Source organism: Propithecus coquereli, unplaced genomic scaffold (assembly GCF_000956105.1).
Source record: "Propithecus coquereli isolate 6110/MARCELLA unplaced genomic scaffold, Pcoq_1.0 Scaffold12, whole genome shotgun sequence".
NCBI classification, from domain to species: Eukaryota; Metazoa; Chordata; class Mammalia; order Primates; family Indriidae; genus Propithecus; species Propithecus coquereli.
Window position 1 is genome coordinate 14591059 of NW_012136080.1, and position 23804 is coordinate 14614862.

The 23804-nt window shown below is 44.6% G+C and overlaps 2 protein-coding genes across 6 annotated transcripts in view; one reads left to right on the forward strand and one right to left on the reverse strand.

The window, feature by feature from the left end:
* The window catches only part of ARMC8 (armadillo repeat containing 8), a 104056-nt gene extending 90091 nt beyond the window's left edge, over nt 1–13965 (forward strand). For 4 of the 5 annotated variants that reach the window (XM_012664300.1, XM_012664320.1, XM_012664309.1 and 1 more), the window contains 4 exons: nt 1328–1423; nt 5458–5530; nt 6898–6991; nt 11423–13965. In XM_012664300.1, the coding sequence (XP_012519754.1) occupies nt 1328–1423; nt 5458–5530; nt 6898–6991; nt 11423–11456 (297 nt within the window). In that variant the 3' untranslated portion in view covers nt 11457–13965. The remainder of the gene's footprint in view (nt 1–1327; nt 1424–5457; nt 5531–6897; nt 6992–11422) is intronic. The other variant, XM_012664292.1, reaches the window with a different exon arrangement.
* A 3051-nt stretch (nt 13966–17016) lies between these two features.
* The window catches only part of NME9 (NME/NM23 family member 9), a 39638-nt gene continuing 32850 nt past the window's right edge, over nt 17017–23804 (reverse strand). Inside the window, exons 10-11 of the mRNA XM_012663431.1 lie at nt 19050–19189; nt 17017–17087 (exon numbers count right to left, since the gene is read on the reverse strand). Coding sequence (XP_012518885.1) covers nt 17017–17087; nt 19050–19189 — 211 coding nt within the window. The remainder of the gene's footprint in view (nt 17088–19049; nt 19190–23804) is intronic.

A 23804-nucleotide genomic window follows, 5' to 3' on the forward strand; every position in this document is an offset into this window, starting at 1 on the left:
GTTATAAATTTCATTTGCCCTGTCTGTATCTATCTCAGAGACAGCCTTTCTAGTTCACATCTCAGGAGTCACTCCCTAATAATCTAGTTTCTGCAGTATGTTAATCTAGGAAAAATAAAACCACACACCGTTTAGGATATTTGAGGGTTTGGGCCATTTTAAGAAAATAGTTTCTTCAGTTAGCTTAATTAGCTTAAGTCTTGCAAAGTAAAAGATTAAAGTCAGAGAGAATTATTTGAATCTATACACCCTCCTCCGCTCTCATGCCTTTGAGTGATTCCTGACTATGCTTCAGGACTGACCTTTACTTCCTCCAAGAAGCTTTTTCCGACCCGTGTAGTATCCAACAAGTGCTCTTACTTTGTGCTTTCTTGGTTCTGTTTTTACTTCAGTCACAGTGAGATGTAATTGTGTGACAGTTTCAAAGTCAGGGCATGTGTTTCATCCCTGTCTTACCCTAAACCCCTGCAGAGGGCGTGCCCATGGTAGGTACTTAGTAAATGTTTGTTGAATTGCTGAGTCTGCCTCTGGCTTGGTATCCCTACCACAGTCCTTTGACCTTTACCTTAACCTTTGCCTCCTACGGATCTAGCTGTGAGTATGGAGCAGCTGACAGAAACAGTCTCTTTCTCTAGAAGAAGATTGCAGTCGCCAGTGCAGTGGTTATCCTTAAGATGTCCTGTCCTGCCAGGTGGCACAGGCTCCCTCCAATCTCTACAATAGGCCTACCTGGCCTAAGTTTCTTCACATGTTTTGCTTCCTTTTCTCTTCCCCTAACAGGGTTCCAAAAAGTCAAGAAGTCCTAATTGCACATGGCCAGTATAGCTAGTAGACAGGGTCTAGGCCTTCACCTAGAAGGTCATGAGCTTGGGAGCAAGTAGCAGGTGGAGGCCTAGCGAAGGGAAAAGCATTGCAACACCTACAAAGCTTTCACCAAAAAGACTATAATTTTGAAGACACCTTTGGTTAGTCATAAGAGCTTCTCTTAGAAATGAAGTTTTCAAGAAAAAAAATTATCATAAATTATGTTTTCCCTTTAATTTGTTTGATAGTATGACCTGTACAACATGGCTGCCTTTGCCTAGCTATGGTTTAGTGCTCAGCAAGAAACAACCAAAATGTTTGAGTTCTCTTTTGCCTCAGGTAGACTTTGCTTGGATATGGTTACTGTTGTTGGTAGTGATGTCAGGAGATGTGAGATGTCATTGAGAGTGTAACCTGTGAGAATCCATGCACCTTCAGGTGAGAAACTGCACAAGCTCTTGAGAGAGCTCAACTCTGGGGACTTCAGAGTTTTCCTGATCCTTGGCCTTGTGTTCTTTTCCAGACCCTGTGCATCTTAGCCAACATAGCAGATGGGACAACAGCAAAAGAACTTATTATGACCAATGATGATATCCTGCAGAAAATCAAGTATTACATGGTGAGCCCTTGTCTCCTTTCACTGCAGAATTAGAAGACATAGACTGTAGCATTGTTAGCTCAAAACAAATTGGGCATAAATTTTTAAAAAGAGAGGAATAGGGGGGAGGGAGGGTAAGGGCATCATGCGTAACCTAATCATCTGTACCCCCATAACATGCTGAAATTAAAAAAAAAAAAAAAAAGAGGAATAGACTACTCTATGACAGATTCAAGGAATTCTCTTCCATCCTGAAGAAAAAGAAAAAAAACTACTTAAAGCTTGTATCATTAATATTATCACCTGCCACCCCACACCGCACTCCTTGTCTTGTACTGATTGCCTCCCTCTTACTCAGTGAAGACTTGGGCTCTTGGCTTTCTTGCAGTACCCCCCAATCACTATCTTCCCTCTCAAGGCTTCAGTCCCATGGTGGATGAACTCTTAAGCCCCCAGTACCATAGTTCCTTGACCTGTTTGCTTCCAAACGCAATCTGCTACCAGCTGCCATGGCCATACCCTGCATCTTATCACCAGAAACTGCCCCTGCCAAAATCTGTATATTAAACACCCCTCCTCTTTTCATTTTGTCAGTGTCTCCTAACAAAATTCTAACCACGGAGGAATCCTTCCCTCCTCCCCTTGCCACACTGATCTGTCTTCTCTTTGCCTATCATATCAAAGCTGAGTGGCTCACATTTACAGAACCCAAATGGGCACTCAGCTCAGCCCTGCCTGGTGTCCTTCAGTGATTCTCTACTAAGCTGGCACCCTCATTGTCCACAAGAATGGGTTCTTACCTGCTCCTCATTCTTTAGACCTCACCTCTTCCCTCCTCCATCACTCTCAACTTTTTGTTTTATTGAGAAAATACAAGTTAAAATCCTTCAGTGGCTCCCTCTTGCCCCCTGAATTAAGTTCATACTCCCTTATGATGGCCTGTCAAGTCCTACATGACCTAACCCATCTATATCCTCAGCTCATCTCATTCTCCTCTTCCCTTTGTTCACTACACTGGCCTCTTTCAGTTCCTCAGAAAGGCTCTACTCTTTCCTGCCTCAGGATCTTCACACATGCTGGCTTGTCTGCATGGAAGACTTTTCTCCCCACTCCTTCTCACACTTCAGATCTCAACTGAACTGACACTTCCTCTCTGGGCTCTTGCCTTTATGGTTTGTTATTACTGCATTCTATTCCCTTCCTTCAGAGCACTTAGCTCAGTTATAGTGATATATGTTTCTTTGTGTGCCTACTAGCTGTTTCCTCTACTAAAGCATAAACTCCATGAGGACAAGGACCTTGTCACTTTTGTGTACAATCGTATATCCAGCACCTTTACAGTGCCTAGCCCTTACATGCTCTGTAAATATTTGTTAGATGAAAACCTTACTGCTTCAACCAGGAATTCCCTTATCTTTCCAATACCAAAGCCACATAGTATCTCTAATCTTTTAAAAGTTTTCCTTAACTTCTCATGCTCATCAAGGTATACCTGTTTTTCTGTTGCTGTTCAAAGCCTTACTTCTTAAAAGCATCTTTTCTGCATATACTGTCTCCTTCATTACTTCTAGATTAACTCTTTAATCTGCTGCTTTTGGCCGCTACCCCCATCACTCAACTGAAACTGTTCTAGTCAGGGTCACCAGTGACCTCCATGATGCCAAATCCAAAGATACTTTTCTCCCCTCATCTAACCCCACTTAGCACAGCTGACTGTTTCCTCCTCCTGGAAATGTCCTTTTCTCTTGGCTTCCATGACACCATACTTCCCCACTTACCTCTGGACCCTCTTTTCTTCCCTCCTATATGCTCTCCTGAGACCGGTGGTTCACAACCTTGATTGCTCAATAGGACCTCCTAGGGAGCTTTCAAAGACTGTTGTTTTGTCTTCTTCCTCTCAATACTCTGATTTAATAGGCCTGGGATGATGTAGCCTGGACATCAGAACTTTTTTAAGTTCCCTGGGTGGTTCTTATGTACAGACATAGTTGAGAACCACTGTCTTAGGGAATCTCAGTCACCCCCCGTGCCTTGTGCTGTCATGTCTATGCTGGTGATTTCTAAATGTGTACCCCAGCCTAGACCTCTCTTCTGACTCTGGACTCATACTCGTGCCTACTCAGCATCTTCATGTGGCTGTCTGATAGCCTTTGAAGTCAATGTTTAAAAATAAATTCTTAAATATCTCCCCTATACCTAAATTTTTCCTCTCCTGGTTGTTCCTGTTTAGTATAGTCTAGCTCTGCCAGCTATCCCATTGCTCAAACCTGGAGTCTATCTAGATTTCTCCACCTCTGTCCCTTCCTTCCTCCAATTTATCAGGAAGTCCTATCAGCCCTTCCTCCAAAACTGATCTTGAATCTGTTTGTGTCTATCACTACTGCCTCCACCTCAGTCCAAGCTGCAGCATCTCATGCCTGATTAACTATAATAATATTAGCCTCCCAGACACTTCTGCACTGTCACTCCAATCCCGTCAGCCCAAGTGTCCTTCCACCATTGAAATCTTCCAGGGCCTTCCTGTCAACTCTGAATGAAATCCAGAGTCCTTACTCTGGCCTACAAGGGCCCACAATTTGGCCATGCCTACGTCTCTGAACATATAGCCCCGTTTTACTTCAGACCTTTTCAGGAACTTTTCCTCCTCAGAATTCCTAGCCCCTTGCTCTTTGCACATCTGGCACCTTCCAATTCTTTAAGTCTCTGTTTAAATGTTGCCTTCTTCAAAGAGACCTTTTCTGTACACTCCACCTAAATTTAGTTCCCACCTCTCCATCCTCTAGTTTTCTCTACCATAGCAATTTGTTTCCTCAAAAAATACTTATTGAATGAATGATGAATAAACTTATATATAGTAAGTGCTTATTTATTATAGTATGTACAAGTTCATTTTTTCAACAAATATTCCTTGATGATCTGAGGCTGGGAGCAGATGATAAGTTTTTTCTGTTTTGTCTTAGTGGAGCCCCAACTGGACATCTCTTTAAAAGTGTTAGCAGGTAAAAGAATAAATCACTAACCACAGAATTCTAGTGGAGGAAACCACGTCCATTTCTTTGTCTCTGCTTAGTTGAGGTAGAGTCCTACATGAGAAGATAAGTCTGTCTTAGCCTTGAAGAAACCATAGAGCATATTTTGCCATTGATATTCGTTCAGATGTACAGGAATTATTTGAATGTACTGGGAATTTTTTTAATTAACCACTAAGAAAATCATCTGTAAAGATTGTTTTACTATTGGGTCCTCTTTAATTTAGGAGAAAGCATTCTATGTGGATGAATGTTCCAACTTAACCAGAAATGGTTGTACTTTCAGTACACAAAGATAAACAAGAATTGTGTTTAGAAGAATAGGAGGCTCCTCAGCCATAGTAGAGACATTTGATAAATCAGCTAGAGATTTGACCAAGTTTTTTAGGATGTTCCTATAGAAACAGGAGTAATTTAATTATTTCAGAAGCTGAATGTTTTAAATAATGATGCTTGTTTTCAGCAAGTGGTGTCAGAGGAGTAAACCATTTATAAATTGTATGTGAAGGTCTAGTTGTTGCAGAACTTCCTGACCATATCTTCACTTTCTTCTCCAAAAGAATTATTGGTTCATTTGAATGAGATAATCAGTAGCTTAAGAGATACCAAATGTTCATCCACCCAATTTGTTGCCTACTACTGACCTGGAAACATAGCCTAGTCAAAAGCATGGCATTGTCATATGCCAGTGTTTCTGTGTGCATGGCTTGAATCACAAATTGCATACTGTACCTATGATCCCAGGGATTTTTTTTTTTGGGCCAGCCAGATGGTTTTTAAAATTTGAATTAGAATGTCTTTTGGCAAGGTTTACACTCCTCAATTTACCACATTCCCCATCATTCCTTATTATAGTTAGCCCAACCTTTTCACTCATTAGTGTTAACTTCATGGCCTGTCAAGATATGTGAGTTTAAGGCCTCTGCCTCAAACTTTCAGACTATTGAAATTGCCTATGATAGGTCACCAAAAAAATGATCTAAAATGAGATTACCTCGATTTTTTTTCCCCTTTCTGCATCAATAGGGTCATTCACATGTCAAACTACAGCTTGCCGCTATGTTTTGTATATCAAACCTCATATGGAATGAAGAGGAAGGTAAGAGATTGGTGAGATTTATTCTGAAGAAAGTTACTGGAAGAAAGTTACACGGGGAAGACAGCAGATGCCCCTGAGATCATGGGCAGAGGCCTTGCTCACTGGACGACCTGGCCCAAGCACCCTCAGAATCGCCCTGGTGTGAAAATCAGTGGGACTAGCCTCGGGCAGCTGGACAGTTAACACCGAGCCCCTACTTTGGAGCCAACACTATATCAGATTATAGAGGGTGAGAGTGAGAAGTGAAAGTCCCTGCCCTTGAGAAAGCTGATGAGGAGGATGGTGAGATGCACTTGATGTAGATGAGAGGAGAGAGTGAGCAGAGGAAGCACACATGAGGACTAAAGGCAGATAAGCATGATGCGGAGAAGAGGGTGCGTCGGTGAGAAATGAGAAATACAATATGACTGATAAAGTGGCCAGTTGGAGTCCTCTGTAGATCAGAGGTTCTTCATTTTGGCTGCATATTAGAATCACCAGGCCAATTAAATCAGAATCTCTGGGGTTGGGCTCCAACCCAGGCCTAAGAGTTTCTTAAAGCTCCCCAGGTGATTCTAATGTACAGCAGAGGTAGTAAACAAATTTAGGAGAGCAATGGATCTCGGTGCTGGGTTGGCTGCATTAGAATCACCTGGGAAACTTTTTAAAATGCAGGTTTCTGGCTCCATCCTTAGAGATTCTTATTCGCTGGGTCTAGAAAGGGCCAGATCACGAGTGAGTCACTGTAGGCACTTCAGTGGGGAAGACTCCAGGGGATTACTCTGCTCAGCAGCTGTGTCCCGAACAAAGTACAAGGTGGCAAAACTGGATTCAGCCCACAGACCTAGATACCACGTACCAGCCGTGTATCAGGGAGACAAAGCCACCCTCAAGGAGGTCTTAGTCTAGTTGGAAGATAGGACAGAGTGCTATGAAATTGGAACTGCCAATTATGCAAACTGAGAGATAGCAAAAAGTGCTAGGAGGACAGAGGAGGGTAGAAGACAATGGAAGGGGGAAAACAAGACCTGTTTGGGGTAAGAAAAGCCTGGCCAAGCCAGGGCTGTGGGTATATCCTGAAAGAAGTGACTGAAGTTGGGAATCAGTGGCATAGGGCCTTGTACCAGGCTGAAGAATCTACCTTGACCCTATAGTCCATGGAGAAATTAGTCCAGCAGCAGAACCCAGTATGGACTGCAATTAGGTAGAAGGCTGCTGGAGAGTCCAAGCATGAGGGGCATCCAGCTACATTGGGGGAGGGTGGAGAACAAGGGGACTGAAGGGGTGGGGAGGGAAGGACACCAGTAAGGATCTAGGTTGTTGATTATACATTAGAGAGCAGCTGCCTGGGTCATATTCCCAGTAACCTGCTAGCTTTAATCTTTTAGGTTCACAAGAACGTCAGGATAAATTACGAGACATGGGCATCGTAGATATTCTACACAAACTGAGTCAGTCACCAGATTCAAACCTTTGTGACAAGTGAGTATCAGTGTAAAATAGCCTTGCTTTGAGCTGTGTTGGAGTATTTTATGAAAGGATTTGAGTTGCTTAGTAATTCATATGGCCAAACTTAAAATCTTTTGGGTTCTTAGATTTCCTGTATAATTTTCTGTGAGCCAACTGTGTGACATTTGAATGAGATATAAACTAATCGTTACCAAGTTATTAAAGACACTCACCTTACTCTGAATTAATGTGAGTCTGGGCCATCTTAGTGGATAGGATCCAGAGGCCAGTCCCTTACATTCCCTTGATCATTAGAGTAGAAATGCAGGTGGCCTTTTGGAAAGCAGAAAAGCCAATAATGAAAACATTGATTAGCTCAAAACCTCACTGAGCACCTGCCTTGTGCCAGCCTGGTCTGGCTGCTGGCGATACAGCAGCAACTAAGGAATACAGCAGTGACCACTAAGGAGTTCCTGTCCTCAAAGAGCTCACCATTTTCTGGGAGAGGCAAGAGTTAGAACCAAAGACCCAACTAACCTCAAAATATCCAAAAATGTTTTTCCTAGCCGTATATCCTCTCTTGTGACAGTCTTCCTTTTCCAGCTCACTTCTGTGTATAACAAAGCAGGGAACATCAGCTCTTTCATTCTCCAGACTCTTGAGCATGGCTCAGAAGCCCTTCAACCCCCATGATCTGGCCCTACCATTGTTATCCTTCACCCCACATGCTCACCCTGTATGCACCCACGTACAGTGTCACACCTTCATGCACTTATACATTCTATTCCATCTGATTTGCTATCCCAATCCCCTCTTATCTGAGTCCCCATTCATTCAACAGATGTTTCTTTTTAACACCTTCCTTCTACCAGGCATTATTGTAGACATCGAAGGTATAATGGTGAATAAAATTGATGAATGCCTTTCCTTCATGGAATTTGCATTCTAATACAGGAGATAGATAATAAGCAAATGAATATGTAACACAATATCAGGTAATGAGAGGTACCATGAAGAAAAATAAAGCAAAGTAAGGGAATGTAGAGTAAAGAAAGTTTCATTAGGTTAGTCAGTAAAGGCCTCTCTTCTGAGGATGTAACTTGTGATCAGAGACCTGGATGAAATGAGGGAGATTTCATCTAGGCAACATTTAGAGAAAGATTATCCCAGTTGGAGGTGACAGTAGGTTCAAAGCCCTAAGGTGAATTTGGCATGTTCAAGGAACAGCAAGACCAGTGGGGCTGGAGCAGAATAATGAGGGGGAAAGTGATAATAGGTGGGAGGAGCCAGATCATGAAGAGCCTTGTAGGCTATGGCAAGGACTTTGGCTTTTATTCAGAGTTTAATAGAAAGTCATTGAGGAGTTTTTAGCAGAGGAGACATTATTTGATTTGAATTTTTAAAAGATCGCTCTGGTGGCTATATAGAGAATCATCTGTAGTAGAGCAAGAATAGAGGCAGGGAGACCAGTTAAAGGCTATTGCAATAATGTAGGTAAGGTATGAGGGTGGTGGTGGTTGAAGTATTGAGAAGTAGTCAGATTCTGAATTTAATCTGAGGATAGAGCCGATGGGACTTGCTTACAGATTCCATATAGGATGTTAAAGAGAGGAAAGGAAAATGGCTAGGGTTTTAGCCTGAGCAACTCATAGAGGGTGTCGCCATTTGCCAAGATGGTGAGGAATATAGGAGATGTGGGTTGGGGTAGGGAGAGTCAAGAGTTCTTGTTTGAGCATGCCAACTTCAGGATGCCTGTTTGATATCCATGGGACTCAGGGGAGAGAAGGGTTGGGGATATACATGTGGATAGTGTTTAAAGCCATGGAGCTGGGTGAAGTCACCTAGGGTGAGTAAAAAGAGAGAGGAAGGCTAAGGACCAAGATCTGGGGCCCTACAACATTTAGAGGATGATGAGAAAGATCCAGCAAAGGAGCAGAAGGAACAGTGAGGTGGGCAGAGACCCAGGCACATAAGGTATCCTGAAAGCAAGAGAATAGAATGCCTAGAAAATGGCCATTCATCCTTCAAAACTCAGATCAGGTAGTCATCTCCAGAAAACCTTGCCTGACCCCCTCTGCACCTCCCCACCCCAGGCTTTGCCAGAGATTCCTTCTGTGCTCCCACAGCATCTGTAGAACACATCACACTGTATCTTGGCTGTCAACTTGTCTGGCTTCTCCACTGAAGGGAAGAGGCACTTAGTAACTGCTCAAGTGAATGGCTGTCCCAGATTCTGTGGAGCACACAAAACAGGCGGGGCCTCTGCCTCCCTGAAGCTTACCATCCTGTAGGTTAAAGAGACAAATCCCTGAATAAACTACAGTCCAAAGCTGCTGGTCAGATGCGTATAACATCAAAGTCAGGTCCAGCTGCATACTAAAGGCTAGATTTGAGCTTGTACCTTGAGAGTGGAACTCTGCTTCCCCCTCCACAACTGCTGGCTTAAATGATGGGCTCTGTCAGCCCATCTCTTCTAGCTGAGAGCCAAGTTGTTCACTGGGGTTTTTCTCTCATATTTGTTCAGAAGTGAAAACAGTTCTACTTAAAATAATCTCTGGGATGATATAGAATGCTAAATGGCTTTACCAGCTTGAGGTGGGATAGGTTGGGCCTTGGCCTGCATTGCTCAGACCAGTCTGGTGCTATTTCCCCAAATTTGTGTGGCATATAAGTTTTCAGCTCTTCTTAAACTTAAATCCTCATTAAAAGAATCAAGGTCTGAGCTAGCCAACCTAAGTCCATCTAAGGAAAGGTAATCTTGAGTCCAAAACTATCCATCTAAAAGACTCCTTGGATAATAATAGATAATAGAAAGGTAATAAAAGTACGGTCTCTGAAGCCCAAAATAATCAACATAGCCAACCTCTGAGTAAGATCCAGAAGGAATTTGAATTGGCAGCTTTAAAGAGTAATACAGGATGTCAGTCAAGACCCTCATGTGGACATTCCCATCATGGCACAATAAAGTCTGTCACCTAAAGAAGACATCTCTCAGGTTCAGTCTGTCTTGAAGGCTTTGAGATCCTTTGACTTTCAAACACTTACACATGAGGAGCTATTGCTAACCAGCCCTCTCCACCCCAGGCTCAGAGGACCTCAGGACTGCAGGGGCCTGAGGATCCCACCTCCATCAGAACTACTCTTCTCAGCCTCTTTATGGATTTGGGGAGTCAGATGGATGGTCTGTGGCATCATTCATAAACTTGTTTCTGAAAATGTCGTTATAGAACCCAGCTCACTCATAACTTGGTAACAGTCTGTCTAGGGCTTTCTGTTCTGATGGATTGGACTATTCACACCCATCCTCTTTAGAGACAGTCTTACATAATTGCAAGAATACTCCTTAGTATACTACTTTAAAAACTGTAGATGATACCCATTACTTCACGGTAGAAACTACACTTGAGTCCAGCTTATTGCATGCCTAGTCTACTTGGTATTACTTTCATCAGCTAATAGTACCTGAAAATTTTAGCCTTTTCTTTCTACATCTTAGAAGAGGAGACCATTGGTAAGACCTAACTTCTTAACTCCCATAATTGACGCATGCTTAGAAACTTTACCAAGCTTGTGATGGGGGGTAGTAAAGGAGGCCTCCTTGAGCCCAACTCAAAGGAGTTCACTTTTGCAAGGATCAGGACAGCTTAATCTGTGGTCCCCAATCCCCGGCCCAGTACTGATCCCTGGCCTGTTCGGAAGCGGGCCATTTATCACCACCTGAGCTCCTGAGCTCTGTACTACCTACCCCCAACCCATGACACCCCCTACGCCCCCGACCTTTGGTCCATGGAAAAATTGTCTTCCATGAAACCAGTACCTGGTGCCAAAAAGGTTGGGGACTGCTGGGTTAAGTCACTGTTCACATTTTCTCTTTTTCCCTCACCTGGCCACCTTCTTCCCTAATCACCATAGCAGGCCACATTCCACATTGTCATCAAGGGTAATGAAAAGAACAAGATGAGATTGTAACCTTCTTCCACAGTCCTGAGGCATTGGAACCATGAGCCGTGCACCTTCTAATCAGTACCTCAACACCTTTTTCCTTGGTCACTTTTCCTTTTAGCTTCCCAGAATCCTACGTTTTCCTCCCTTAGTGTTGTGCATCACTATGTAAAATCCACATGGCAGTAAGAGAAAGTAAAGAATTCCAGATCCATCACAACTATATGTCAGTGACAAAGGAAAACTATAGAATGTCAGCACTTACAAGGGGATGTGGAATGTCACTGAGCCACAGCAGGTTTAAGAGCAAGAAGAGCCCTCTGAGAGAACCACAGGAAGAATATAGCCAGAGTGGGTTTGAGGTATCTGCTCACTGCAGATCTCTGCTCCTTAACGTGGGTTCCCACCTGGGCTCACTCCAGTTCTACTTTTTTAGACCTCCCCAACTACCATCATAGCCACAGGCTTTTTCCCTCCATTATAATTCTGAGATGATGGCTAACAGGAACTTTGTGATTTCAGGGCAAAGACAGCACTGCAGCAATACCTGGCATGATGGGAGCACCCCCAGGCACCTGCGAGCATCCGGCATCCTTGTTTAAGGACGTGCAGGAACTAGCCTCATTTGATTCCTTCTATTTGCACAAGTCACCTTGGACTGCAGGGAGCTGTTTTGCAAAAGCAATTTAGTAGGCTTAGATCTCAAATTCATCTTGAGAAGTTTTTTTTGAGGTAGTGATTTCCTCAGAGGACTATTGTGTTTTGTTTTGGTTTTTTTTCTGAGCTACCTGGACTCTTTATTAGAACAATCAATCATTTTCCTTTGGACCTACAATTTTTTGCCTATGCTGCAGCCACTTTGTGAGAATGAACATGTCTGTGTGAACACACAGGCATGCACAGGTGTGTTTGTGCGTGTGTGCACGTGGGCCAGAATGAATGGATGGGTGTGTGTGGGATACCTCAGATTTTTCTTTTCTTATTTTGTGTGAAAATCTCTTTTCTACAGATTTTCCAGGGTTTAAGCATTGCTTGCTGTATAAAAAACTTTACTGAATTATATACAGTTTGAATGAAATGTTATTTTAAAAACAAAACAATTGTTAAGTGTTCCATAAAGGTTATGTTGAATTTTGGTCAGATGAATATTTGTAAGTAAAAAATATATGCATTTCTGAACCTCAACTTACATAGATTTTCTTTATAAAAAAAAAAAAAAAGACAAAGAAAAAGTTGGCTATAGTTGGCCTGAATAACAGGCACTATACATGGTGCTGTGCAAAATAGTAAGCTAGCATCTTACTGCCGTCAATATTAGCAGGTACAGAGCCTTTTTTCAGCCTAATTCAATAAGTTCTCAGGCTTCCATGTCAGATGTACAGGGAAGAGTATAGTGAGGTGACAGATTCACCGTAGGTTCTTTGGACCATCAAAGGGAAATATAACTACTGATAGCGAAAGCCCAGCCAGGACTCTGGTAGGCTACCGTTGACAGGAACTGAGGACTGAGAACCTCCCAACTGTCCTAAATCCTGCCATTGGTGTAGCAATATCTGGCTGGATTTAGAACCAGTCATGGAACCTTATGCTCAAACTAAAAGTAGGTCATCACTTCCTGGAAACAGATCACCTTGTGCTTCCTGAAACAGCATATATCACTGTGAAACTAAAGAATGTTCTACAGATACATCTGTAGAAAGAAGCAAAGAACAGGATAGTTTAGAAAGCTGTCTTTCTCTTAGCCATACTCAGCAAAGTCCACACTAGTTGCTCAGGATTGTTAGTTGGTATGCTTCTGTAAAATGAGATTGAAATTTTAGTAAAAGATGCAGCTAAGCTCTTTTCCTGCATGAAACTAAAAGCATTCAAGTTGAGAGTGGGGAATGAAATCTCCCCAGGGTGACTGAAGATGGCTTCTTTTTACAGTGAGTGCTGTTAGCCCTTCTGCATCCCTTAGCTCTGGCACCAGCTCCGACTTCTGGGTCAGCTGCAAGGTGAACTCAACAGAGGTTGCTCTTGACTGTTTGGAGGTAGAACCAGCCTTCCTTTCTCTTTGCTAAAAGTAAGTCAAAGGCATAATGGCCAGAATGGCAGGTCTGTAGTCCAGAAACTTGTGGTGAGTGTGTGCCAGTGACGGGGCCCCATCCCCGCCCACCAGCCACCCTTGATGGGGTTGCTCATGTCACAGCCACCCCATCACCAACCTGCACCTTCCTTGGAAGATCAAATACGTTCGAATGCAAGTGAATGTTTTTAAAATGTATTTAATACAATTTTTCGTGTTCTCAACATGACCACCCAAGATTCAAACACAGAGATTTCCAAGTTGTTATTTTTTCAGAATATCACATATTTTAAAATCTGTCACAACAGGACTTGGGTTTTGTGCAGATATCAGACTGCTAATGTGAGAAAAACAATTTGAAGAAACCTAGTTTATTGGGAATAAAGCCTTATTTAGGCCCACTCGTTTGTAGTACTGCAAAAATATCCATGGTTGACGTTTGTAACACTATAGTGTTGGTATTAAAAAGTACCCAGTAAATACAAAGAAACCAATAATTAATTGCTGAGACAATCTTGAACCCAAGTAGCATTAGAAAGTTGAAGGCCCAATGAAATAACACTTTCTCACTTAAACTCTGTGGATAAATCTTGCCTGTGAGTATAAACAGATGGTCAAATAAAAAATGCTTTACTATAATTAACTTCTCTGATTTGAATGAAGGGAAATGTATTTATTAAAACAAAGCTGTTTGCTGCTTTATGCAGGTGCAGTGTTCAGACAGCAAGGAAGTGGGAAGAATGGGACATGGTCTTATGTCTACACCCAAGTTCTTAACTAAGCTTCTCGCTCTCTCTAATACTGCATTCTGTTTCTCCTTTTGTGCCCTGATTGTAACCCAAAATTTATGAACTAGAAAAGAATGTCCAATTTAATAAGTTGCATTTTTTTCCTTAAGCACTTTATTCAGAACAATACATGTTCTTCTGGTAGTGTTTGGATAATATGATTTTAACACATGCTAATAAAAGCCAAGAAAAATCATGGCAACTTCTAAAAAGGAGTCTGTTTTCCAAATGTCTAAAACATTAGGAAACATTAGAAGATAATGTGTACTGGCTTTTGAAAACTGTGATTCTTGGTGAATGAAGGGCTGGGAAATGGCTTTGCATTTCAGGGTGGGGGCTGGTGCCTTCAGGTAACTATGGCTCCTGAGGCATCTGCAGCAGTTTGGGGACCCCTCTCTTTTTGACCTCCTGAAGGCCAGCAGACCCTTTACAAGTGGCCACTCCCAGCCACCAAGACACCTCTTCCCCAATATTGTGTCCACCCCCTCCATCCTCTCCTTCCCGTAGGTATGCCACCATCCACCGCCACCACCTGCTGGACTCAGACCCAGGGTTTGGCAAATGGCCAGCTGCACAGTGCACAAACAGCTGCTGTCCCTCTGCAAGGACCCACAGGTGCTCTTCATTTACTGTGCACTGCCTTCTTTTCCCCATCTCTAAAATGTAGATAGTACCTCCTATCTTAGGACCTCGCTTGAAACAGAAAGCCAAGGACACCTGCCCCCATAGCATAGAGGGCTAGCAAGGGAGGGAATTCTAGTGGAGGGGATCTCAGGACACAAGGTGAGACCAGAAGAACGGGAGGAAGGCCGTGGAGGCTCCCCTTTTCCATAACTGCCACAGGGATAACTTGGAAGTGAGGCCTGAGAAAGGAAAGGAAAGGGGAATTCCCACCCCAGGTGCTGATGGAGGGCTGACAAAAAGAGGTCCCAACACCTTGACGCTTAGGATAGGGGCTGGTGCTGCCCCTATCCTGCCCCTTTGCACTACCCTGGTTACTGGACAGAGAGGCAGATGTTTATTTCCAGCATGAGAGAAGTTTTGGTCCAGGATCTGGCTTCAGGGAAAGCTAAAAGGGAGCTTCCCAAGGGTCATAGAGTAGACTACTGAGCCACCTTTCCTCCCTCCATCTCTGTACCCCCTGGCTCCTGGCTGTGGCTTTGTCAAGCAGTCAATTCTCTCGCTGTGTGGAGGGCAAGAGCAAGTCTTTAGAATAGAACCACTCTCTTTGATTTCATGGGGCTAAGCCTGCCCTCCTCCCTGTCAGGCACTCACACCCAGGAGCTGAGAGGCTTTAAAGCCAAATACAGCACCCATCCTGCAGCCCCTGGTTTGCTTCTGTTGTGGGAAACCAGGCCCAGGGTCTCTGCCAAAGCATTCCATCTCTGAGAGAGAGCTGACATTTGGGCCACTCTCAAGAACCCCCTACCTTCCCTGCATTCCTTACGCCGTGAACCTTCTGGACTCTTAGGGAAAAGATGCCCAGCATTGCTGAACCCACAGCATCCCTGAGCTACCAGTAATGAGAGAAAGGGGCATGACATCACCCCTCCCATTGTGGTCCTGTCGCCTAGCACCCCTCCTGCCCTCCACCTGACCTGCTCTGACCTTCCCGGCTGCTTCCTGGGAAGGGTTAAAGATCCATCACTGACAAACATATCTTCCTGACAGGCTCAGTTCCCCCACCTACTCCTCCCCTCTCTCCTGCTTTCAGAAGCCCTGGTGGCTCCATCTCTTACCACCAGTGATGGAAGATCCTTGGCTTCCTGGATTCTGGGGAGATCAGATAGCTGTCAGCTGGGTGCACCCCCTCCTCCAAGTAGCTCATTCAGAGCCACACAACTCCTGTGATGTGGCAGCTCAGACATAGGGCTCTAGTGCTTCTCCAAGTTGTTTGCCAGCTATGAGGTGGGCACAAAGCCCACTCACAAAGGGGAGAGCATAGCCCCGTGGTGGGCTGTGTCTGGGGGTCTGGAACAGTGGATCCAGCTTTCCTGACAAATCCTGTCATGAGGACTCTGTTGAGCACATTGTTTCTCGTGGGGGCCCAGTATAGATTTTGATGAGTGCTATGGACATTGTGTGTTTCCATACAGAGGTCACACAAGGTCATGGGAAACAGTAGCCTTAAACAGCAGGGCCCACCCAATGTCGCAGGCCTTGATTCCCACCTTTAAGCAGCCTAACTCATCCTTCTGTCCCCAGAACCAACACAGGGCCTAGCACACAGTGCCTTATGCCAGGCTGACAGGAAATGCAATGTACCCATGAAGAAGTCTTCTGGGAGCTGACTGCCCATTAAGAATGCTTCAAGTCATAGGAGTGAACTCTTCTGGAGAAAACCAGTGAATGACAAGGAGATGGCAGCATTTGCCTCACGGTGTAGGCCTTTTCCTCAGAAAGGAATGAGTAGGCCTGGGCTTGATGAATTTACAAATATACCGAAGAGTGAACTGGTAAGAAGTAGTGACACTATATGATAATATTCCCAGGGGGTCATAATAATTACTTTCTACTGAAGTCCTGTGCCCCTTAAGGGAAGAACCATGGAGGGATGGCTATGCCAGGCAATTTGGTGAAAACTGAAGGCAACCTGGCCCCACTAGGAGCTCTCAGATTTTAAAATTAAACTTTAGTCAGAATTAAAAACCAAAAAAATGGGGGAGGGAAGCATCAAGAAAATTAGATGAACCCTGGTCCCAAATGCAACTTGCATGCATTGCTTATGAACATGCCCTGATTCATGGAGAACCACAGATGGGCAAGTCTGGCAGCATTCAATGACTGTTACATTACTTGGGCAGGCGGCATGAGGAGGTACTCAGAGCTGATTTGTATCTGCCTCCACATCAGTGTGCCTGCAAGTGTCTTAGTCCATCTCGTTGCACTGTTTTCAAGTTCATTGTACTAAGTTAAGCAATAAAATTGTTCCATCCATACAGTAGATTTATTGTTGGGGAAACACTGTCCCATGTAATACAGTATCCTCTGAGATGACACCATATCTCACAGCAAAGTATAATAACTGATGTCCATTTATTTTGTAAAATCCCAGAGACAAAAGTGTGCGTTCTGTACACTATTTAAATAAGGCAGGAAAGTATATACTATTATTTTCATTGTCCATGAAAGGCAGCTAAACCAGAAAAGTATTGTTGCTTGAAATAATAGGTTCCAATTCTGGAGGTCCCTTTAGTGCAGCAGACCCACGTGCACTGCCATTTCACCCTGGTCACGTGCTCCAGAAAAGCAGCACAGCCATCTCAATCCACATCCTCGGGGATGCCAAGCGCCTCAGTGGGGCCCGCGGCTCCTTCAGCCTCACCGCCTGTGGATGACAGATGCTCTCTGTAGGATGCCCTGTCCCGGTCTTGCCCCCCCCATATCCACAAAGAAACAGGAAAAGGGAGGTCTAACGGCACCACTGCAGATGAAGTTAGGGGGCAGGGTGGGAGGGACAGCAAAGGGAAGCCTAAGGCATGTGTTAGAGACTAGGGATTAATTAGAATGAGTAGCATTCCTCGAGCACTAACGTGTCAGGCACCAGGCCAAGAGCTTTACGTCCTATCTCTTTTCGTCTTCACAACAGCTCTATGAGAAAGATTACTATTCTGAACTTTTTAGTTTAGGGTTATAATGGGTCTATCATTATCTCCAATTTTACAGATGAGGAAACTGAGGCCCAGAAAAGGTCAGAAATTTTCCGGAGGCTATTCAGCTGAGGAGTAGTGGAGCCAGGATTCAAACCCAGGATTGCTGTCTCCAGAGCCCTTGACTCCTCCCCCAGTGCCTTTTTCTTAGCAGGAAAAGCACTGGGTACGTTGAAAGCACCCCCCAAACTGAGATGGTATGACACATCACAACAAATGGGCAGAACATCAGCACCCCAACAAGGCTGCTTTAAACTAGCGTCCTTAGGAGGCTGTGAGTGTATTCCCAGGATGTGGCCTGGGCTCAGACCCGTCTGGAATTGTCCCCTTTGCTCCTTATCACCTCAGGCCAAAAAGTCAGGCTCACAATCTCCCCCACAGTCCCAATTAAGTATTTCCCAACAGAGTCACCTGCTTTAGACTTGACCCTGAGTTACACCTATTTACTTCTAATCACCCCAAAAGGATGAAGATATTTCATGAAACCTGGACACAACAAAATGCATCATGGGCTCTCTCTGAGGGCAGGTCCCAGAGGAAAGCTGGCTCTACAGGGCTCACCTTCCAGAGTGAGAGGATGTGTAAACAGGTCTCTACATGGAGCCACACTGCCCAGGATTTCCTGACTCCCTAAACTCCGTGGCACCATCAGCTTGTTCCTCAGCTGGCAGTAGCAAGGATTAAGCGAGAGACGGCACAGGTCAGCTCCTGCCCCACCTTACCTTGCCCTCTGTCCACCTGTTCTGACTTGGCTGGATTTCGGATCTTGAGACCATGAGCATATCAAACATTTAGGCAATACATTGATCAAAACCCAAACATTTAGACACACATAGGTTATTACCATTTCAGAGCTTCATGTGGCCTTCTCCCAAGAATCCAACTCTCACATCCTTTGGTTTTTCCCAGGATATTCATCCCCAACCCCTTCTACCTCACCTCAGGCTCAGACCAGAGATATGGAACCCAGTGACAGGAACAGCACAGGCCAGGCCCAGTTCTCCCACTGGATGTGAAATGGGCTGAGTCACATGGGCTCTGGACCCCTTGGAGTTCTCACCTGGATTGGGAGGTGGCGATGATCCAGCACTCCTTTCCCAGAGACTGCTCCCGTGAAGGGGAAGGTCCTAAACTATCATCTCACATTCAAATGTGGGGCTGAGGGATTTGAGGGTCACAGCAGGCTCCAGGCAGAGGGCCGCTCTGTGCAGCCCCTGCTTCTCAGCAAGCCCTCTAGGGGCTTGGCATAGGGCCTGTGGAGCACAGAGCATGTGAGGGAGCCACGTCTGGCCTCTGACTGGCTTTGAAGTAGGCTTCCGGAAAGTTAATTAAATTTTCTCAGTGGTTTCCATGGGGAAATGCAAAGTTCTTTTGCAATGAATATATGACTCCAAAATCAGAAGCAGCAAAAGATTTAATGAAGTGTTAAAAAGCAACACTGTTATTCTGTGAAAACACAAAACAGTTTAGTATTGATACTCAAGTTATATAATGACCCGTATTTTCAGAAAAGGACTTTATTAGATGGAATACTTATTTGCCAAACAATTATTACCAGTCCTCCCACACACTCAAACACATAGTCACAAATTCCTTTTCACCTCAGGTTTAATAAACACCAAATCTGCCTTGATGACTTACCGTGAGGGCTTCTATGTCTTTGTCTGAAAACTTCGAATTGGGGAAGAGCAATGCCAGTTCTCTGTGGGCGGCTTCTCTGTCCCGGCTTTCATGGACAGCATTAAAGGGCATTTCTGTGCCGTACTGAGCATGGAGACTGGGAACACTGGCAAAATGTAAAAGAAACGATTGTTTCATTTGAAAAGAAATGTTTTGCTTTCTGGCAACATGATCACCAACTACCAATCAGCACTCTGCATTCCTGTGAAATTGCTTTCTCTTTGCAGGAAATACCAAGAACAGCAGCAATGATAATAGTAGCTGACATTTGTTATGTTATTAAGTGTGGAATGTCTGATTTCCTTAAGTACTAAGTTTGACAGTTAAGATCTCTGACATTTCACTTTGACACTTCTTTTGTTTTTTAATTGTGAAGGTACATCCCCATTCTTTTAAATACACATTTTGGCTTGCAATTATCTTTCAAATTTTTTTTAGAGCAATTTTTGTGAAAACTTGGATAAGTCAAAAATTTGTGTTATTTTTGAATATGAGTTCTGTCATGGAACCAATGCAGCACAGACAGCTCCATGACGGAGGTGTTTGGGAAGGACGTGGCTAATGAACACATAGTACTTCGATGGTTTGAGAAGTTCCATTCTGGTGATATTAATCTTGAAGACGAGCCACATGGGCAACCTGAGACCAAGATGGATAATGATGAGCTCAAACCTGTGATGGAAGCTAATCTATCTCAACCTACGCGTGAATTAGCAGCAAGGTTTGACGTTACTATTCCAACAGTATTGGACCATTTGAAACAAATCAGCAAGGTCAAGAAACTGGATAGATGGGTTCCGCATGAATTAAATGAGCATCAGCAGAGAAATCATCTTGAAGTTCGCCTTTCTTTGCTGTCACAACATACAGGCGAACCATTTCTACGCTGTATTGTTATATGCGATGAAAAATGGATTCTTTTTGACAATCGCAAGCATTCGGCACAACGGTTGGATAAAGATAAAGTGCCAAAACACAGTCCAAAACTGAATATTGATTAAAAAAAGCTAATGGTGTCTCTTTGGTGGTCCGGCGCTGGTATTATCCATTACAGCTTCGTGAAACCTGGTTAATCGATTACAGTGGATGCCTACTGCAGCCAACTGGACAGAATGATGAGGATGCTTGTGATTAAGCAACCGATATTGGCCAATAGACACTGGCCAATCCTCTTGCAAGACCACATGTTGCAAAAAACATTGCTGCTCAAACTACAGAAGCTGGACTTGGAAACTCTCTGTCATCCACTGTATTCACTGTGTGCAGGCTGTGAGGCTCCAGGCCCTTCTCCAGCAGCAGAACACGGGTGGCCACGCAGCCAGCTCTGGCCACACTGAGCCTGTCTGGGAAAGCGGGCGGGCACAGTAAGTTACCTTAAAGGGACGTGGCCTGAAGCCTCCATGTTGTTTCTGTTTTCATTAGTTTTTATGTATGAGTTTTTGAAAGCCAAATAAATTCTAATTAACATTTTTAACCTCCCCCCCCACACTCTGAACAGTGGTATAGACAGGAAGCTGTTTGTGTGGGTCCTTTAACCAAAGGATTTTCATTTTTCTTTTCAAAAAAGAAAAAACTTCATGAAGTTACACACAATTAATTTAGAATCTGAGATAATTCTGTCCTGGATCCCGGGAATAAAAAGTACAAAAAAATGTAATCTTTGCTTCTGGGAGCTTATATCTAGTAAAAGTACACAAATGATCTGGTTTTGAGTGCGGTACTGTCAGACTTTTGACTGGTTCAAGTAGTTCAACCTTTTTCTAGGGTTGCTAGATTTAGCAACAAAAATACAGGACACCCGCTTAAACTTGAATATCTGTTAAACAATGACTATTTGGTAACACTACCTTTTCCAACTAATGGAGAATGGGGGTGGGGGATGGGTTACTATATAACCATGAGGTTGATAGTCCCCCAGCATCCTCAAAGCACCTCCATTTTCCAAGTGGAAATACAGAGACACTGGTGGACAGGGAAGACTCAATCATGCCTTCGGTAACATAAGAAATAGCAACGATACCAAATGCCAGAAAAGCAGAGACCTGAATCTTTTATATTCATTGCTGCTAAGAATGTAAAATGGTACTCTGGGAAATAGTTTGGCAGTTTCTTAAGAAATTAAATGTGTACTTGCCATATGACTCATAAATTGGACTACTGGGCATTTACCCCAGAGAAATGAAAATTTTGTTCACACAAAATCCTGTACACAAATGTTCCAAGCAGCTTTACTGACAATAGCCAAGAAATGGAAATGACCCAAATGTCCTTCAGTAGGTAAGTCGTTGAACTGTGGTACATCCATACCCTGGAACACTACTCAGCAATAAAAAGGAATGGACTACTGACATACAGTACAACTTGGACAGATCTCAAGGACATTGTGAGGAGTGGGGAAAAAAGCCAATCTCAGAAGTTTATGTGCTGTGTGATTGCATTTGTATGACATTCTTGCAAATGCCAGAGTTGGAGAACAGATTTCTGGTTGCCAGGGGTTATGGATGGGAGGGAGTAAAAGGGGTGAGTGTGATTATATGGGGTGCAAGAGATCTTCATGGTGATGGAATGGTATATCTTGATTGCCATGGTGGTTGATACTCAGGTTGATATGTACACATGTGATAAAAAGACTATGAAATTACACATGTTGTACCAACATCAAGTTCCTGGTTTTTGTATTATACTGCAATTAAGAAAGATGTAACTACTGGGCGAAAGTGGATGAAGGCTACGCAAGACCTCCCTGTACTATCTTTGCAACTTCTGTGAATTTATAATTATTTCAAAATAGAAAGTTTTTAAAAATATATATTGGAAGGGCTGGAGGAGTCTGCTCCAGGCTGAGCCTCAAGGAACAATTCTGAGAATACCATGACCTTGGAGGCTGCCACTGGGGTTGTGAGTTCAAGAACCACAAATGGAGCAGGGATCAGGATGTTGTTGTCACTGTTGTGGCTGCCTCCACTGTCACAGCCACCTCTCAACCATCACAAAGCTGGCGACTGGGCATTGGAGTCAGTGTCCAGCCACCGTGTCTGCCACAGCAGCCATTCAGGACCCAGGAAGCTAGGAAGTGGATACTGGAGCCTGCTACAGAATACCTCTCATCTCCACCTCTTTGCCTGTGCACTGGAAATACAATAGCTAAAAGGTGCAGGAGGACGGCCTCCACCACTTCCTTCCAGCCCTTCCAGGAGTGCATCCAAACAGTAGAATCCAGTCTGCACCCAGAGCCCAACTGCAAGGGAGTCTGGGTAACAGAATGTGTGGCCTTTCAGTCTGCAGTGCAGGACAGAAAGCTCCCTAGCAGGGCGGGGCAGAGGTTGGGTAGCCCAATCCCTGACATCCACCGTGGTCACCCACCAGCACTAGATTTATCTTCATGTGGGGGACAAAACTTCCATGTGGGCAGGGCAGAGAAAGGAGGCATCCATTCATTCTCCATGTGAAAATCCAAGATGCCCAGGTCCTATCCCACCGTAGCGTGTGAGTGCATGTGTCCTAAATAAGGGCAGCAGTCATGAGAACCAGGCAATCAGACGTCCAAGAAGCAGTGCACCCTTAGAATTCCCTTTACCCATGGCCTCCCCGGACATGCTCCCGTACCCAAGGTGATGCCCAGTGCACCATCACCTGGGCACATGGACGCAGGGAGATGAGGCCCTGTTTCCTGGTGTTATGCAGCAGCTGTGGTAGTAGTGATTCTTGCGGCAACTGTTGCTGGGAAGACATACACACAAGAAACTAAAAGTCCATGTCCTCATGTCCATCAGCTCTAAGTGACTTTATTTATTTCGACACCTACATCTTCCACCTTAAGGTGCTCTTGGCCTGCTTCCCCTTGTGCACCAGAGGCCCTCCGGAGCTCATCCTACCTCAGCCTGCCCTGGGTGGGGGGTGGAGACATGCCTGTAGGGGACTTCTCTCCACCTTCTACTCTCTCCAGCACCCCCCTCAAAAAGCTAGATGTTCCCCAGGAATCTTTACTAGGAGCTGAGTCCTGCAGTGGAATTTTAGACACCAACAGTAGGTCAGTGGGGCCCAGTGAGGCCCAGCAGTTCTCAGGCCACACCTCACGGGTGGCTACCTTCTCCAACCACAAGCAATCCTGGTTCTTTCCTGGAGGCCAAGCTCCTTGATCCCCAGCACCCACTGCCTCCGGGGTTCCCTGGGCCTCACTTCCACCCTCTCCCTGCTAGGCTCTACCTCCTCCACCCTGTGACTTCCCAGGGCGGACAGTCCTATAGCCCAGCGCTCTCCCCACCCCACCACCTTCCAAGTCCACTGGCCCATGACCCCCAGTGCTGTTTTCCTGAAAACACTGGGCTCTGCCCCTGCTGCTGTGTGAGATGTATGGAGACCGAGTTTCTACCTAGAGACATCTTCCTCTCTGGTTAAGTTGCCTTGGAGACTCAGTGACTCTTCCCCGGTTGGTTAAACAAAACCACCCCACCTGCCCTCCCCAGAGGTGGCCTCAGTTCTCAGCCTCCCCCAGATCCTCTAGCCCCCACACTCAAATGCCCCATCCCAGATCCCCAAATGAGCATCCCCTGAGCAACACTAACCAGAGCCCTAGACAGACCAGAAGAGGCCTCAGAGCACCTTGGCTGGTCCAGGGTGGGGAGGAGGGACAGTGCCATGTGCAGGGGAGGAAAGGGACAGAGGAGGAACTCCACAGTCCCCTAGAATGATCCTGAGGCCTCTACCCCATTAAAGAGGCC